The sequence below is a fragment of the Erpetoichthys calabaricus genome, chromosome 4 (assembly GCF_900747795.2).
Source record: "Erpetoichthys calabaricus chromosome 4, fErpCal1.3, whole genome shotgun sequence".
NCBI classification, from domain to species: Eukaryota; Metazoa; Chordata; class Cladistia; order Polypteriformes; family Polypteridae; genus Erpetoichthys; species Erpetoichthys calabaricus.
Window position 1 is genome coordinate 325,072,087 of NC_041397.2, and position 14,935 is coordinate 325,087,021.

The following is a 14,935-nucleotide window of genomic DNA, read 5'->3' on the forward strand; positions in this document are numbered from 1 at the left end:
AACTCTTGTCTCTATTCACTCCATGTTGTAATGTGTTCAATTTTAGTTAAACTTCCCATTCTTTTCTCTCTTGCTGTGTTCTGAAGTTGCCCATAAGCCCTGTGACTTTAAAGTAAAGACCTTCTCACAGTGTCCATGGCTGCTGAAGTGGGCTGCTACAGGAACATCTGTGTTGCCAGGCTTGATGTGGCACCTGTGGACATTCATTCTCTGGCGGAGTGTTTGTCCAGTTCCTCCCACACAGAGTGCAGTGTCAGGACATTTCATGCAGAGGATAAGGTGGACCACATTAGATGATCTGCAGGAAAATGACCACTTTATGTGATGTTCTAGTCGTCAGTGTGGTATAACTACACAGTCTGTATTATAAATGTGGGCACATGTTTTACTAATTTTCTGTAGGCAGGGAGTTGTGCCATTTTCTGTTGGTTCACTTAGGGAGCTTCAGACAATTAGTGGCCGCAGGTTTGGTGGTTGTCTGTATGCCAGGAGGGGAGGTTCTGGAAATCCATTTTTCATTGTTTAGTCATTGTGTAGCATTGGCTGAAGTTCTTTTATAATTTTTCAATGTGCTTCAACATGTGGGTTATAGGTGACAACAAAGGGGGTGCGGTTCTTGTTGTCTTTGTTTTTATATTCAAGAAGGTTGGCACGGACTGACAAGGACAGAAATATACTGTATATTGTAAAAGATAGCCCGGCCACAGACAGACACGACACCAAAATGTCCACAACACACACGTTTATTCTCCCTATTTACACTATTTACAGATTCTTGCTCAGTTCTTGTTCCTTCAGCTGCTTCCACTCCCCTCTCACAAGCTCCGTCCTCTTCCACCCGACTCCAGCTCCCCAAATGGAGTGAGGCGACCCCTTTTATCTTGACCCAGATGTGCTCCGGGTGCACGATGATGAACTTCTTGCAGCCCTACTCAGTGTTGTGGAAGTGCTGCCCTTGCACCAGGAAGCACTCCGGGCGTACAGCATCCATAGTCTGGTAGCACTTCCTGGTGTCACGGAAGCGCTGTCCTCCAGGGTTCAAGGACCATGCAGGCACCCAGGGAAGAATAGTGCCGCTGTCCCGGTCAATCCTTCCTCCAGGCGTCCCGGAGGGTCAGGGTCCCTGGCCGTTTGTCACAATATACTGTATATATTATTAACTGTTCATATTAGCATTTACTGTTCATCCTCAGTGTCTCCTCAGATGTTCTCTCTGTTTGTGCTCTTAGGTTTCTCTTTAAATCTCCTCCTCCTCCTCCTCCTCACTGAGCAGAGACAAATTTTCACTTTAATTTCTTTACAATTCACTTCTTTCTTTGCCTGACTGGTTCTCTCTGCCTGTTTCTCCTCAGACTGAATGATGGCTGAAGCTCAACTTTGTGGATTATTACAGGATGAGTTCACCTGCTCGTTGTGTATGGACACCCTGACTTACCCCGTCTCCATCCCCTGTGCTCACAGTTTCTGTCTGCTGTGCCTCACGGACTGCTGGGATCAGAGCCAAGTGTGCCACTGTCCTCAGTGCATTGAGAACTTCACCGCGAGGCCTGAACTTCACATAAACACTGTGCTGAATGAAGTCGTCAAGAAATTACAGAAGGTAGGACTCCGTTCTCCTCCATTTCAGAATTATGCTGACCCTGAAGATGTGGAGTGTGACTTCTGTATTGGGAAGACGTTCAGAGCGGTGAAGTCCTGTCTCACCTGCCTGGCCTCTTACTGTCAGACTCACCTGCAGCCTCACTTTGAAATAGCAGCCTGGAAGGACCACAAGCTGACTGATCCTGATTGAAATCTGAAGGAGAAATTCTGAGCAAAACATCAGAAATGTCTGGAAATATTTTGCACAACTGATGAGATGTGTATCTGCTCAATGTCTGTGGTGACTGGACATAAAAATCATGAATTGGCTGAGCTGGAGAGAGATAGAGAAGAAAAAGTGGTGAGTGGGATTTACTGCCTAATAGAAATGAAGTAACAGGGGATAAGAGATTTGTAAATGCAGAGTAACAGAGGAATCTATTCATCCATCTTACAAACCTGATTTTCAAAGGACAGAGAACAAGCTGAAGGCCATCCTGGTGAAACCTTGTGCATGGCATGGAATAGTCCAGGATGTGATGCCACGTCCATGGACAGTCACGTTCTCTCATTACTCTGAGTTGAGTTTCTATCTGCTCTAATCCTTTGGGTATTTAATGTTGTGGTGGGCAAACTACAGCCAGCAGCCCAGAACTGACCCCTGAGAGGAGTATGAGAGGCACGTGAGCTACTCATAGACATGTCTAACATTTCAGCCCTCACAAGATGTTGCAGTTGGCTCGTGTAAACATAGTTGACCACAATGCAGTGTCCTCAGAACGTATCTCAGTACCCCACCACATGAATGGAGACAGTGTGTAGTGCTGTGACATGGAGGAGGAGAGCGTTTATCTGCACGTTTGCTTTGTGAGTTTGTATGTGGCTGAGCTCAGGCCTTTGTAAGAGACACGTTACAGTGACATGTCAACCAAACGATACTGCACTACAGAACCAGGTCTGAGATTCTTACAATAAACGCAGTTACAAATGTCAGTGTGGTATTACTGTAAAGATGTTCTCCGATTTATTAAAATTAAGTAGTCAAGCACTCAATTAGTGATTAGAAAAATTAGTGATTAGAAATCCTAAAATGTAGTGGAGCAGAAAGGACATTTTGAATGTCAAAGCTATGACTGATTGTCCCCACTAATATATGAGATGAACTCACTGACTTTAACAATGTGATTAAAAAACATCACAAACACACAACACTGAGACAACAATTGAACCAACGCCCAGAGCTTTAGCCTGTATATATGGAGTAGAGTCGCTGTCAAAAATAACTCCCATCTTTCCACATTTATGGCACATGCGTGGTAACAAATATCAATTGTTTCTTCTTCTATAGAGAATGCCTCGTGTGTCCAATGATGTATTTGTGATAGTTTGTTCACGCCTGAGAATTGTACTCGTAATTTATAGACGCAAGCGTATTTTTTTAGAAGCAACTTTAATTTTCAGAAGCGCAAGTGTAACTGACATGTGTGAAATGTAAATTTGGCTTAAATTATTACAAGTTCTTTTTGACAGCGATCTTACACCATAGAAAATAAATAAAAGTACGTCTTCTGCTATCCTTATGTTATGAAAATATTATATTTTTTACTGGGGATCATTTCCCAGGTACTCCCTGCAGGAAGTTATTCATGTTGGTTTCCTTTGGGTGCTCCAGTTTCCTCCAATAATCCAAAGACATGCAGGTCAGGTGTGTTGTCGATGCTAAATTGCCTTTTCTGTGTGTGTGTTGGTCCAGTGATAGGCTGGCACCCTGCCCTGATGTTTTCCCTGCCTCATGCCTGGTGATTACTGGGATAGACTCCATCTGCCTCACCACCTCGCCCTGGATAAGCAGGTTAAGGGGGCCGGTGGATGGATGGTTTATTGCAGTAAATGCGTTTGGGATATTTTATGATAAATCATCTAACAGCAGGTCTGAACCACAGACAGAGAAAGTGAAAGATGATTTGTGGTGACCTTTGACAATTTATGAACTTCAGCCATAAACTGAGCAGATCTCTTCATAGTTCTGGTGTCCTGGCTGGAAGGTGGTACAGAGACCTCCAGCACTGGATTTTCTATTAATATATATAGATTTTCACCTGCAGTATCAGAGTTACCAGAGGTTTTGTGATCTCTGGATGTAAAGTAAGCTCTTGACAGAGATGAATGAGGATATTTGAGAACTGTATTGTGCAAATTTGGGTTTGGTCTCTGCATGTGAATTTGGCTACTATACTGTAGTTGAGAAGTCATAGTTTGTGTTAATTAAATTCTTTTTGATTATTTCAGTTTACAATGTGAAACTAGACAGGGGGTTCAGTTATCAGCAATGTTCTTCTGATTCCATTTGAACCCCTGCTTACCCACCTTTGGAAGCAGTCAGAGCTAAAAGGCCTTCAAAAAGGTGTTTCTTTATGTTAATGATATGGCGCTCTGGGTCACGTGTATTAAATCTGTTGGGTGAATTTCATAAAAGTCAATTGAATAAGAGTGTTCTCCAGTCTGTGAATGCCAAACTAAACCTGGTTGCCTTTGTGTGATTGTCTCAGGAGATTTAAACTGCAGTAATCACTCAAAGATATCGAGGCACTCTGAACGAGAGCAGAGGCTCCGAGTGGCTGGACATCTTCTGTTAAAGTCTACTTAATTTGACTCATTTTAGTTCAACAACACATCCTTGTTTTGCTCTGTCCTGATAGGCAGATCCTCCACTCCTCCTTATTCTTTGGTCAAGAGTCCTGTCTTTAATTTGAATGCTCAATATTATGCAAATGCATTTCCTACTTAGGACTTTTATGGAAATATCTATTTAATGACATTTTAGAATACACTGCCTGTGTTTTGTATGTTGTGACTGAATGTCTGATAACTGACATGAGGATCATGTGGCACCAGTGATTTTATTTTTCCATGGGTATTTTTATTTCATTTGCTGTTGCACAGTCAAAGGCAAAGTGAACTTTATTGTCATCTCAGCCATATACAAGTATACAGATAGACGAAATTGTGAAGCTCAGGGTCCACAGTGTAACAACAAGACGTGCAAATAATAATTTAAAAATAAAATTAAAATTGAAATTAAAATTAAAACACAAACAAGACAAGACATTGTACAAAGACAAAGAAGTAGCAGCAATATTGATATGTAAGATATGTAATATAATAAATAAATAATAAATAATAGATATAGATAATACAGAAATTATCAGTGTATGATAATAGTTGTCTAAGACATGTACACAATGACAGGTCAGAATGTTTCACAGCAGAAGGATAACAAGAGTGTCAAAATACTTAAAGGTCAGTAGGAGATTTTCAGTTCTTTTCTACTGCACACTCGTCTTTGCAGGACAGTGGCTCGCATGTATAAAAGTTCTGTTTTTAGAGGTAGTTGAGGCCGTGTGGAAGGTCCCAGGGGGCAGCCTGGTGTTAAGGAGTCTAACAGCTTGCCATTAGCTGTGCCATTGCACAGTGTTGGTTGCCATTGGCTTGTGACATTAACTATTTTTTTTATCCTATTTTATCCTATTTATTTTTCTTGGGCATCAATACACAACATGTGAGTTAAGCAACATATTACCAAAATATAATAATTTAAGATTGGAGTATTCCTTTAAATTGGCCCTGTAACTGAACTAATCCCAGTCACTCACGTCTCAGTAATTTCACTGATCTCAACTGACAAAACACATCACAACATTCTCACAAGTCTGACTTGGGTTATCAAATGATGGCGTAGGTCCGGTCATTGCAGCCATTATGTGTCCAAGTCCTCCTGGGTTTCTTCACGTACACAGTCCAGTATGTTATGGTGTGTGTGAACTTCTTCTACATTGCAAGAACTGACATGTAGAACAGTGTGCCTTCAAACTCTTTCATTCACTTGTCTGACTCTTCACTCTAACTGGTAAATTAAACCTTTCTTGTAATCTTGTGTTGCTATTTATATTTTTTGAGTCTAATCTGTGTGGCACCTACAGTGTCAATATGAAGACAAGTGTGACACAACAATGTAAGTTTTGTTACAAAATTTAAAAGAAGCGCATTGTAAAAATGTCAGGATTCACAAAGAGAACAAGAACACAGAAAGTGAAGGTGAATTCTGATAAGACCTCGCGTGTCCTCTTGTGTGTCCAAACAGAAACTGCTGCGGGTGACACTGAGTGACATCAGGAAGAAACTTGAGGAGAGAGAGAAGAAACTGAAGGAGACGAGGAGGGTGATGGAGCAGAAGAAGGTGAGTGGAATTAAGATGACACATCAAATTAAAGAAATCAGAAATACATGAAAAGCAGAAGAGCCATCAGCTTCACTGGTAATGATGAGTAGAGGCACAACAAGGAGAAGGATAAAAGATGATGTTTTATTTTATCCTCAATGGCATTTCACAGTCCACAGTGTTTCTTGTTTTATTCATTACAGATTCAGACAGTAGGACCCTAAATTAGTGAAACATGGACTCCCCCACCTAAACCCATGCTGACTGCTCACTAACACTCCTTTTCTTGACGTGTGTCTCTTAATCTCTTCTTTACTAATTGTTTCCATTAATGCACCTGTGATACATGGTAAGCTTACGTTAGTACCCTTCTAGTTCAAATGTAACCCATCCCAGCCCACTTTATCCTTCTCCAAGATTTCAGGTTTGTATTAAGCGTTATCCTCAGTCTTATCTGCACCAACACATGGCATTGGTAAAACGTTTGAGATGATCACTTTGTAAGTTCTTCTCCTCAGCTTTTCTCTTTACTCTTTAAGTTTGGTGAACAAGTGTGTCACTCTGACCTTAGCTGTGTCATTTGTTCAATGACATGTAGATAACATTGGCAATGACAGCCATTGGCCAGGAAGGTAACACACCATATGAGACTGTCTCTGGAGCAAACCTTCATCTCAACTCCCTAATAATTCAGTTCCTAACTATCACTATTGTTCACTTTTTCTGGTGACTGGTTGGAGGTCAACAATTAGGATGTCTCATTCCTGCCTGGTATCTCAGGGTCTTAAGGCTCACCATCCAGTTATGAAAGGTCATGTAAACAGATGGACACCTTTAGCTTTGGGGTTGACGATCATGGAGAGTGTTCACCTCTTACCTTACACTTATATCAGACTGTGACCCACCTGTTACTACGTCTAGCTGGTGTCTTGGCCTCTGCCACTTTAGAGTGCACACTAACCCCCTACAACATCTGCGTGAGACAAACAAATATTAACCAAAGTAACAATGGCAGACTTACCAGTAACAATGAGCTCTTAATTAATGAATGAGATTTACATCAATCTGGAGATGTAGACTCACAGCCCTGAGTCTGACATTGGAAAAAGGATGAGGGACAATAAATAAAGAACACAATCGTGTTTAATGTCTCCAACTGACAGGTTTCTCGTCATGACCAACATGGACCATCTCACAGCCCAAAGCAGAACACAGCTACCCCACACAGTCTCTGGTCCCTAAAGATGCTCCAATTACCTTACAACACGCAGGCTTTTCTTTACAATACCCAAACTACTTCTGTTCTTATTCCCTCCATTTCTCTAATCCCAAGTTCATCTCACTCAGCTGAGCAGTAGAGAATATTTTTATTAACAGACTCAGTGGACTGTCCAGCACATGGGAAGCACCAAGAGGCCCTTCTGGGTTAGAGTCCTCATCAGATAATGTCACTGTCCCCCAGTAGATCCTTCTAATAGCTCTACTGGACCTCAAAAGGGCTGAAGTCACCCAAGTGGGAGCACTGCTAGAGGGACACTGCCACTCAGCATACTGGATGAACATATTGAACTGGGAAACAGTCTGCCACCGCCCCTCCTTTACTCTACTCTCTTGTTCAATGTCAATGTCAATTTATTCATATAGCACATTTAAACAAACATAGTAATGCTGTGGCCAAAGTGCTTTACAAAAATAGAACAAATTAACATAAAACATAAATAGAAATAAAATATATGAACATAAAATAAAATACATAATAAATAGAAGTAATGTTATATACATAAAAAATAGAAGTACAGTAATCCCTCCGGGGGTTGCGTTCCAGACCCCCCTCCCCCCCCCACGAAAGGTGAAAATCCGCGAAGTAGAAACCATATGTTTATATGGTTATTTTTATATTGTCATGCTTGGGTCACAGATTTGCACAGAAACACAGGAGATTGTAGAGAGACAGGAACGTTATTCAAACACTGCAAACAAACATTTGTCTCTTTTTCAAAAGTTTAAACTGTGCTCCATGACAAGACAGAGATGACAGTTCCGTCTCACAATTAAAAGAATGCAAACATATCTTCATCTTCAAAGGAGTGTGCGTCAGGAGCAGATAATGTCAGAAAGAGAGAGAGAAAAGCAAACAAATCAATAGGGCTGTTTGTCTTTTAAGTATGCGAAGCACCGCGGCACAAAGCTGTTGAAGGCGGCAGCTCACACCCCCTCCGTCAGGAGCAGGGAGAGAGAGAGAGAGAGATAAAAACAAACAACCAAAAATCAATACGTGCCCTTTGAGCTTTTAAGTATGTGAAGCACCGTGCAGCATGTCGCTTCAAGAAGCAGCTGCACAGAAGGGAGCAACGTGAAGATAATCTTTCAGCATTTTTAGACGAGCGTCCGTATCGTCTAGGTATGCGAACAGCCCCCCTGCTCAATCCCCCTACGTCAGGATCAGAGAAAGTCAGCGCAAGAGAGAGAGAGAGAAAAGTAAGTTGGGTAGCTTCTCAGCCATCTGCCAATAACGTCCCTTGTATGAAATCAACTGGGCAAACCAACTGAGGAAGCATGTACCAGAAATTAAAAGACCCATTGTCCGCAGAAATCCGCGAACCAGCAAAAAATCCGCGATATATATTTAAATATGCTTACATATAAAATCCGTGATAGAGTGAAGCCGCGAAAGGCGAAGCGCGATATAGCGAGGGATTACTGTAATGTAATATAATCACAAAGAGGAAGCCATCAGTATTACTGAAGGTCACGGAATGCAAGTGAGTAGAAATGAGTTTTTAATCTTGTTGTAAACAGTTCAATTGTAGACGACTCCTTTATATGATGAGGTAAAGAGTTCCACAGGCGAGGTGCGACAGCTGCAAAAGACCTGTCTGTCCCCCTTGGTTTTACACTTGGTACGAGGGACAACCAGAGACAGCTGACCAGAAGATCTAAGCACTCTGGATGGCTGATGTAAAACACACAGTTCAGATAAATAGGCAGGAGCAAGCCCATGTAAAGATTTTAAAACTAGCAGCAGGATTTTAAAATCAATTCGAAAAAGCAATTGTTCAAGCAAGGTACCACCAAACATCTTGGACAGGATGCCAGCCAATCCAAACTATCCTTTACAACATCAAATACAAACAAAAGTGTCTCATGACTAGTAATTCTTATCATGTGACTCAATTCAATTTCATTCTTTATTCAATCAGATATCAGTGGAAAGAGAGGTAGAGGAAAATGAGAAGAGCTTCACTGATCTGACGCACTGCATTGAAGAAGCTCACAAGAAATTGGTTGAAAAGATTAGAGAACAAGAAAAGAGAGAAATAGAGAAGGCTGAAGGAGTCACAGAACAACTAGAGAAGGAGATCGAGGAGCTGAAGAAGATATATGCTGAGCTGAAGGAGCTTTCAGAGACCAAGGACAACATCCACTTCCAGCAGGTGAGAGCAACACTTACAGGACATCCGAGTAGACTGGGGTGTGTGGACCCTGAGAACATTTAGAAAGAAATTTAGAAGATATGAGAGGTTAATACATCATGGCAAGAACATGCCTTTCAACCCATCACATAATGTCTTTTCAAATTCCCCTAATATTATCAAAAATGTACAAAAGTCTGAGTTTCTGCTTCCATCTGCACTTTTTCCATGTATTTACTCTTGTCTGTGTTAGGAAATCGATTTGTATGAAGTTTAAGCTCAGGTAACTTTATTTTAAAAGATGCCACCTGACAAAAGATGACAAACTCCCTTAATATTTTTAAACCCCTCTGTCAGGTCACCTTCTAATGTCTCCATCCTAAAACTCATAAGATTCAGATCCTTCAAACCCCACAGTTCAGTCTCGTCTCTCTTCTCTTGATTTTCTCTTGTGCTGTTAGGTCATTTCTCTAATATGGAGACCAGCACCACACACAATATTCCTGATGTGGACTCCGGATATGGAGATTCTCTTCTTGATTCATACTTCACACATCACAGGCGCTATATAACTCAGCTTCTCACTAGCCTTCTCTATTCTGTCTGTTTGAGGTTGGTGATGAGCACACCATAGTGCACAAGTCTTCATCACAAGTTACACTTTCTAGTGCGGACCTTCCATTATGTAATTATACTGAAGAGCTTTGTTTCTACATGTATAATTATCTAATTTCATAATTAATTTCATCTCATAACTCTGAAGAGCTCATTGTCTTCCTTTCTGTGTCATGTCAGTTCTTCACCTGTCTGCCCGCTGTCCCCACAGTCCCCTTATCTACACTCTGATGTCTCGGCTCTCACAGAGTCCTGCATTAAAGCTTATTGAAAGTCATGTCGATATCATATGTCCCTCTACACCGAAATACTCTGACATTAATAACCAATAAATGAATGAGAGGTGATCTCCACATTTCAATCCCAGTTGACTGCCCATCACACGTGTGGCGCTGACACATAACGTAGTTTACTGGTTTGTCTTCTGTCTCTCTGTTGTGTCCTTAATTTGTAACCTGTCTCCATCTGGGGCACGTACAAAAACTAGAAGGATTAAAATAGGCGTTTTGGGCAGATTGCAATAGTGGGGACCTTTGTGCAGTTTGATAAGTTGATAAGTGCAAAGTGCTTTTATTAAAACAAAACAAGTGTTCAAATAAAGTGCTGTGCAGTTGATTCAACAATTCAAATAAATAATCCAATAAAAGAAGAGTCTGCGGTGGGTTGGCACCCTGCCCAGGATTGGTTCCCTGCCTTGTGCCCTGTGTTGGCTGGGATTGGCTCCAGCAGACCCCCCCGTGACCCTGTGTTCGGATTCAGCGGGTTGGAAAATGGATGGATGGATGGATAAAAGAAGAGTGGAGGTTAAAATCCAAACAAAACAATCCTTTAAAACAACGAGGTAAAATGTCACTGGAAGCAGTCTTAAAAACAAACGATAAACCCGGTGCTTCTTCACTTTAGACTGGCGACTCCCCTGCTACACCCGTCTGGGCTACTCAACAGACGAGACGCCTTTTTGCAGCTGGCCTTCTGCCTACTCCTGCCACAGTTGTCCGACTTGCCTCACCGATCCTCGGCTCCGGTCGGCTCCTTCAGACAACGACATGGGACTCCCTCCCACAGCCAAGACTCTCACGTGGAGGACACCCTATCCCATGTCAAGACTCCCGCTGCCATCCGCGGAGAATCTTCCGCCTTCCTGTCACTCCCGTCCTCCAAACAAAACTCTGCGGGAGCGACAACCACTACTACGCACGAGGTGTCGGCCTAACACCCATGCTACCATCCCAGCTGCTGTGAGCCTCGCTCGTTTCCCTGCACCGGCGCACGCTCTCTCTCTCGCTTCCTCTCATAACCTCCGTCTTTATTTTACCTCGTTCACCTTTCCTTCTTCTCTCAGTTTTTACTTCTTTTCTCCCCCCTTAACCGGCTCGCGCTTCCCTTTATACCGAGGGACATAGCAGCTGTAGCATATTAGCCACAGGAGCAATCACGGATGTGGGCAGTCTCTCACCTGTGCACTTAGGTGAGAACCGCCCACACCGCTGATCGCCCTGCGGCTTGCTACAACCACCACGCCCCTTCCTAAGCCGCGAGCGTGGCGATTATTTATTTAAAATAAAAACGGCCTTTGATGGAAGAGCTGTGGACCCATAACAGCACAGGAATGAAACATACAGACCATCTAAGATGATTGTCTCATTCGGGTATTGAGTCCTCTTTTGTTTTGGAAGTGGCCACCTCAAAGAATTTCATAACATGGCTGTTCCTGACCTGACAAGGTACATCAAGAAATGAACAGGACTGTTTGGAGGATCGAGATTGGGTTAGCTGTATACAATATTTATACTCTGGGACAATGCATCTGGAGACTGGAAAAGATCACCAATTCACGTCAGGAGTGACAAACATGTGTGGTCATTGTGTGTTGTCTACCATCTAACACTTTCATCACATTATTTGCATACTGTGTGTATTGGGGGTGTTGGGTTACGGATCCAGTTGTTGTCATTTACTTTTCTGACTTTAATTACTTCATCATATTTAATATGTCAGTATCACAGGAAGAGGTCTGAGATCAGTTTGACATTTACTTGTGATCCAAATCAAATCCATCACTTAGAGAATTATAGCGTTATCTGGGATAGGGTGAAGCATTATACATTGATCCATTAAAGATCTTCTAAGAAATGTTTTGTTTTGTTGGTCCTCTCTGATGTCTCATCCCTTCTTCTTTCCAGACTCAGACTTTTCCATCTTGCCGTGTCCTTCCTGCTGATGGAGACTCGCTCAACTTTGCTGTCATTGCTGATGTCTCTTCAGAGGACATGAGAAAGGAGCTTTCATGTCTGAAAAAGATTCTGGAGAAGATCACTCAGTGGGACATCATGACATTGACATCAGGTACAGCCTCTGTTCATGTTGTTCTGAAAGACCACTGAATGTCCTCTTATTGTCCTCTTTTAAAGAACCAGAGTGAAGATAAGCGGACATTGAGTTGTGAGACACATGATAGAGGCCTGCCCTTTTACATTTAATCATGAGCCTTTGATCAAGGATGTTTTATTATATATTTATAGATTTTGATGTTTGTACACTGCGTAGTGTTTCTGCACTTCTCAGATTTTGTGCTTTAACTGCTTGTCATTTTCTGTTTTATTTTACCTGCAGTGCTTTTGTAATATGTGTTTAGTAATTTAACTAACATCACACAATGTCATCTTTAAAGTTTTCATTCTTCTTTATATCTTTAAATTTTTAGGTCGTGAAGCTCCAGTTCTCATCCTACAGCCCCCTGAGCCTCGGCACAGAGACGAGTTTTTACAATGTGAGTTTGTGCTTTGACTCAACAGATCATCACAATTGAAATTGTTTCTCTTTTAATATCTCAAGTCAGGTTATGATATGAAAGTGTAACCAGCAGAAAGAGCCGTGTGAGTGTTGTGTGACTGATGAGGAGAAAGTGTCGGGGTGGGTCCTAAGAGCAGTGCATTGTGGGATAGAGAGACTCAGGAAGTGAATCACCAAAGCAGTCTGCTGGACTTGAGTCTCTGAAGGATCAGGTGACCTCATATGAAGTAAAAATGAAATCCTGACGACTACGCCAGCTGTTCCTGTCACTCAAGTCCAACCTCCATTTTTATTTTTTTGTTCTTACTTCTCTTTGTTCTTTCTGTTTTCCAGTCTCGTCATTCTGTTGCTTTTCTATTTCAGTTGTTTCCTTATAATATCGCTAATAATGGTTTATGTATACAGAACACTCCATGTAATGAAAGAAGCCCAATGTTCATCACACACACATACAAATAAATTTAAACTACCATTAACATACACATATACAGTCATGTGACAAGGTAAGTACACCCCTGAATTTGTTTTTTTCTGAATCCTATGTAGACATGACATATTAAGATTTGGTCTTCATTTTAACAGCATTTATAGATAATTAATAAAGTTATTGACATGAAAAAAGAAATTTCCATTTTGCAATAATTTATTCCATGAAAAGTGAACAGACGTCTCTATTAGACAACTCTAATAGCTGGCATTGCCCCTCACGTTGCCATTCCCTCTGACTGTCCAGCAGTCCCTAACATCAACTGAGATGTTTATTCCACTCCTCCATGCAGAATTCTGTCAGCTGTGTGACGTCTGAGGGGTGTCTTGGGTTCACAGCTCGTTTCAAATCCCCCAGAGCATCTCGATGAGATTCAGTTCTGGACTTTGACTTGGCCATTCCAGGACCCTCCATTTCCTTTCTTTTCAGTCATTCTTTGGTGGTCAGTGTGGACAGTCCATTAGAACTCTGACCTCGATGGTGACCTTATGGCGTTTATCAGAATTCCAGAATTTTATTTTTCATTCCCACAGATTCTGTCCAATCAGATGAGCTCTTTACTGTCAATGGTGTACATTTGCGTCTTGTCAGCGCAGCTCCTGATTGGTTCTTAATAATTGTCAGTGTGGTGCAGCGCCACCCAGTCATTTTCTTTTGTCTCTCTTCAAACTTCTGTCCACTCACACTGGACATCAACACGGCACACAGAGACCTCCATCTGTCTGAAGGGAACAAGAAGGTGACATGTGAGAGGACAAAGCCTGAATATCCTGATCATCCTGACAGATTTGACTTCTGGGAACAAGTTTTGTGCAGAGAGGTTCTGACTGGGACTCGCTTTTACTGGGAGGTAGAGTGCACTGGAGACTGGATTCTGATTGGAGTCGCATATAAAGGACTGAGCTGGAAAGGAAAGGACTTGGAGTGCAGCCTGGGAATCAATGACAAGTCCTGGAGTTTGCTGTGTGCTGATTCCCAGTATGCTGTGCGTCACAATGATGAGGAGACTGAAATCAGTGCCCCCTACAGTCCCAGAATAGGTGTGTATCTGGACTGGCCTGCTGGCTCGCTGTCATTTTATAGTGTCTCACACGCAATGACCCTCCTGCACAGGTTCAACACCTCCTTCACTGAGCCCCTCTATCCAGGGTTGGGGTTTTGGTGTGATTGTAAGTCCAGCGTAAAAATCTGCCATCTGACACTATGTGACCACTGATCAGTACCCTCGACCGGTCACTTGATGTCCCTACAAGTGCAGATCCTCTTTGTGTTTGTAGTTTGGGGTCAAAATGAACTTTACAGGATGGATGGGTGGGCAGCAGCTCTGTTATTGATTTTGTGGATGAGAATGCAGGACGAGTGCGGATGTCAGGGTCTCCATTATTATTGGGTTTGAGTAGCCAGTTGGGTCATAGTGAGGGTTGGTGACTCCTCAGACCTACAAATTCCAGTCTGACCAACAGGGGTCACTGTTGACTCAAAATGATATGTCCTTTAGACTGACACTAGAACAACTGCTGTGGCCTCTGAGTGTCACTGAATGTCACCTGCTGAGTAGATAGATAGATAGATAGATAGATAGATAGATAGATAGATAGATAGATAGATAGATAGATAGATAGATAGATAGATAGATAGATAGATACTTTATTAATCCCAATATTAAATTAAAGAATGATAGTAATGCAGGTGATAATAAAACAGACAGTAACTATGTATAATGTTAAATGTTAACGTTTACCCCCCCCGGGTGGAATTGAAGAGTCGCATAGTTTGGTGGAGGAACGATCTCCTCAATCTGTCAGTGGAGCAGGACAGTAACAGCAG

The 14,935-nt window shown here is 42.0% G+C and overlaps 3 protein-coding genes across 9 annotated transcripts in view; 2 read left to right on the forward strand and 1 right to left on the reverse strand.

The window, feature by feature from the left end:
* The window catches only part of LOC114643553 (protein NLRC5-like), a 5,922,889-nt gene that overhangs the window by 616,652 nt on the left and 5,291,302 nt on the right, over nucleotides 1–14,935 (forward strand). The gene's annotated exons all lie outside the window — the stretch shown is intronic.
* Nucleotides 1–14,935, reverse strand: part of LOC114641980 (NACHT, LRR and PYD domains-containing protein 3-like) — a 1,026,505-nt gene that overhangs the window by 406,752 nt on the left and 604,818 nt on the right. The gene's annotated exons all lie outside the window — the stretch shown is intronic.
* On the forward strand, nucleotides 1,482–12,728 carry LOC114643546 (tripartite motif-containing protein 16-like). Its single transcript, XM_051926006.1, has 5 exons — nucleotides 1,482–1,942; nucleotides 5,723–5,818; nucleotides 9,001–9,234; nucleotides 12,012–12,174; nucleotides 12,533–12,728. Exons 1-5 carry the CDS (start codon nucleotides 1,859–1,861, stop codon nucleotides 12,613–12,615), a joined length of 660 nt encoding a protein of 219 aa, XP_051781966.1. The 5' UTR covers nucleotides 1,482–1,858; the 3' UTR covers nucleotides 12,616–12,728.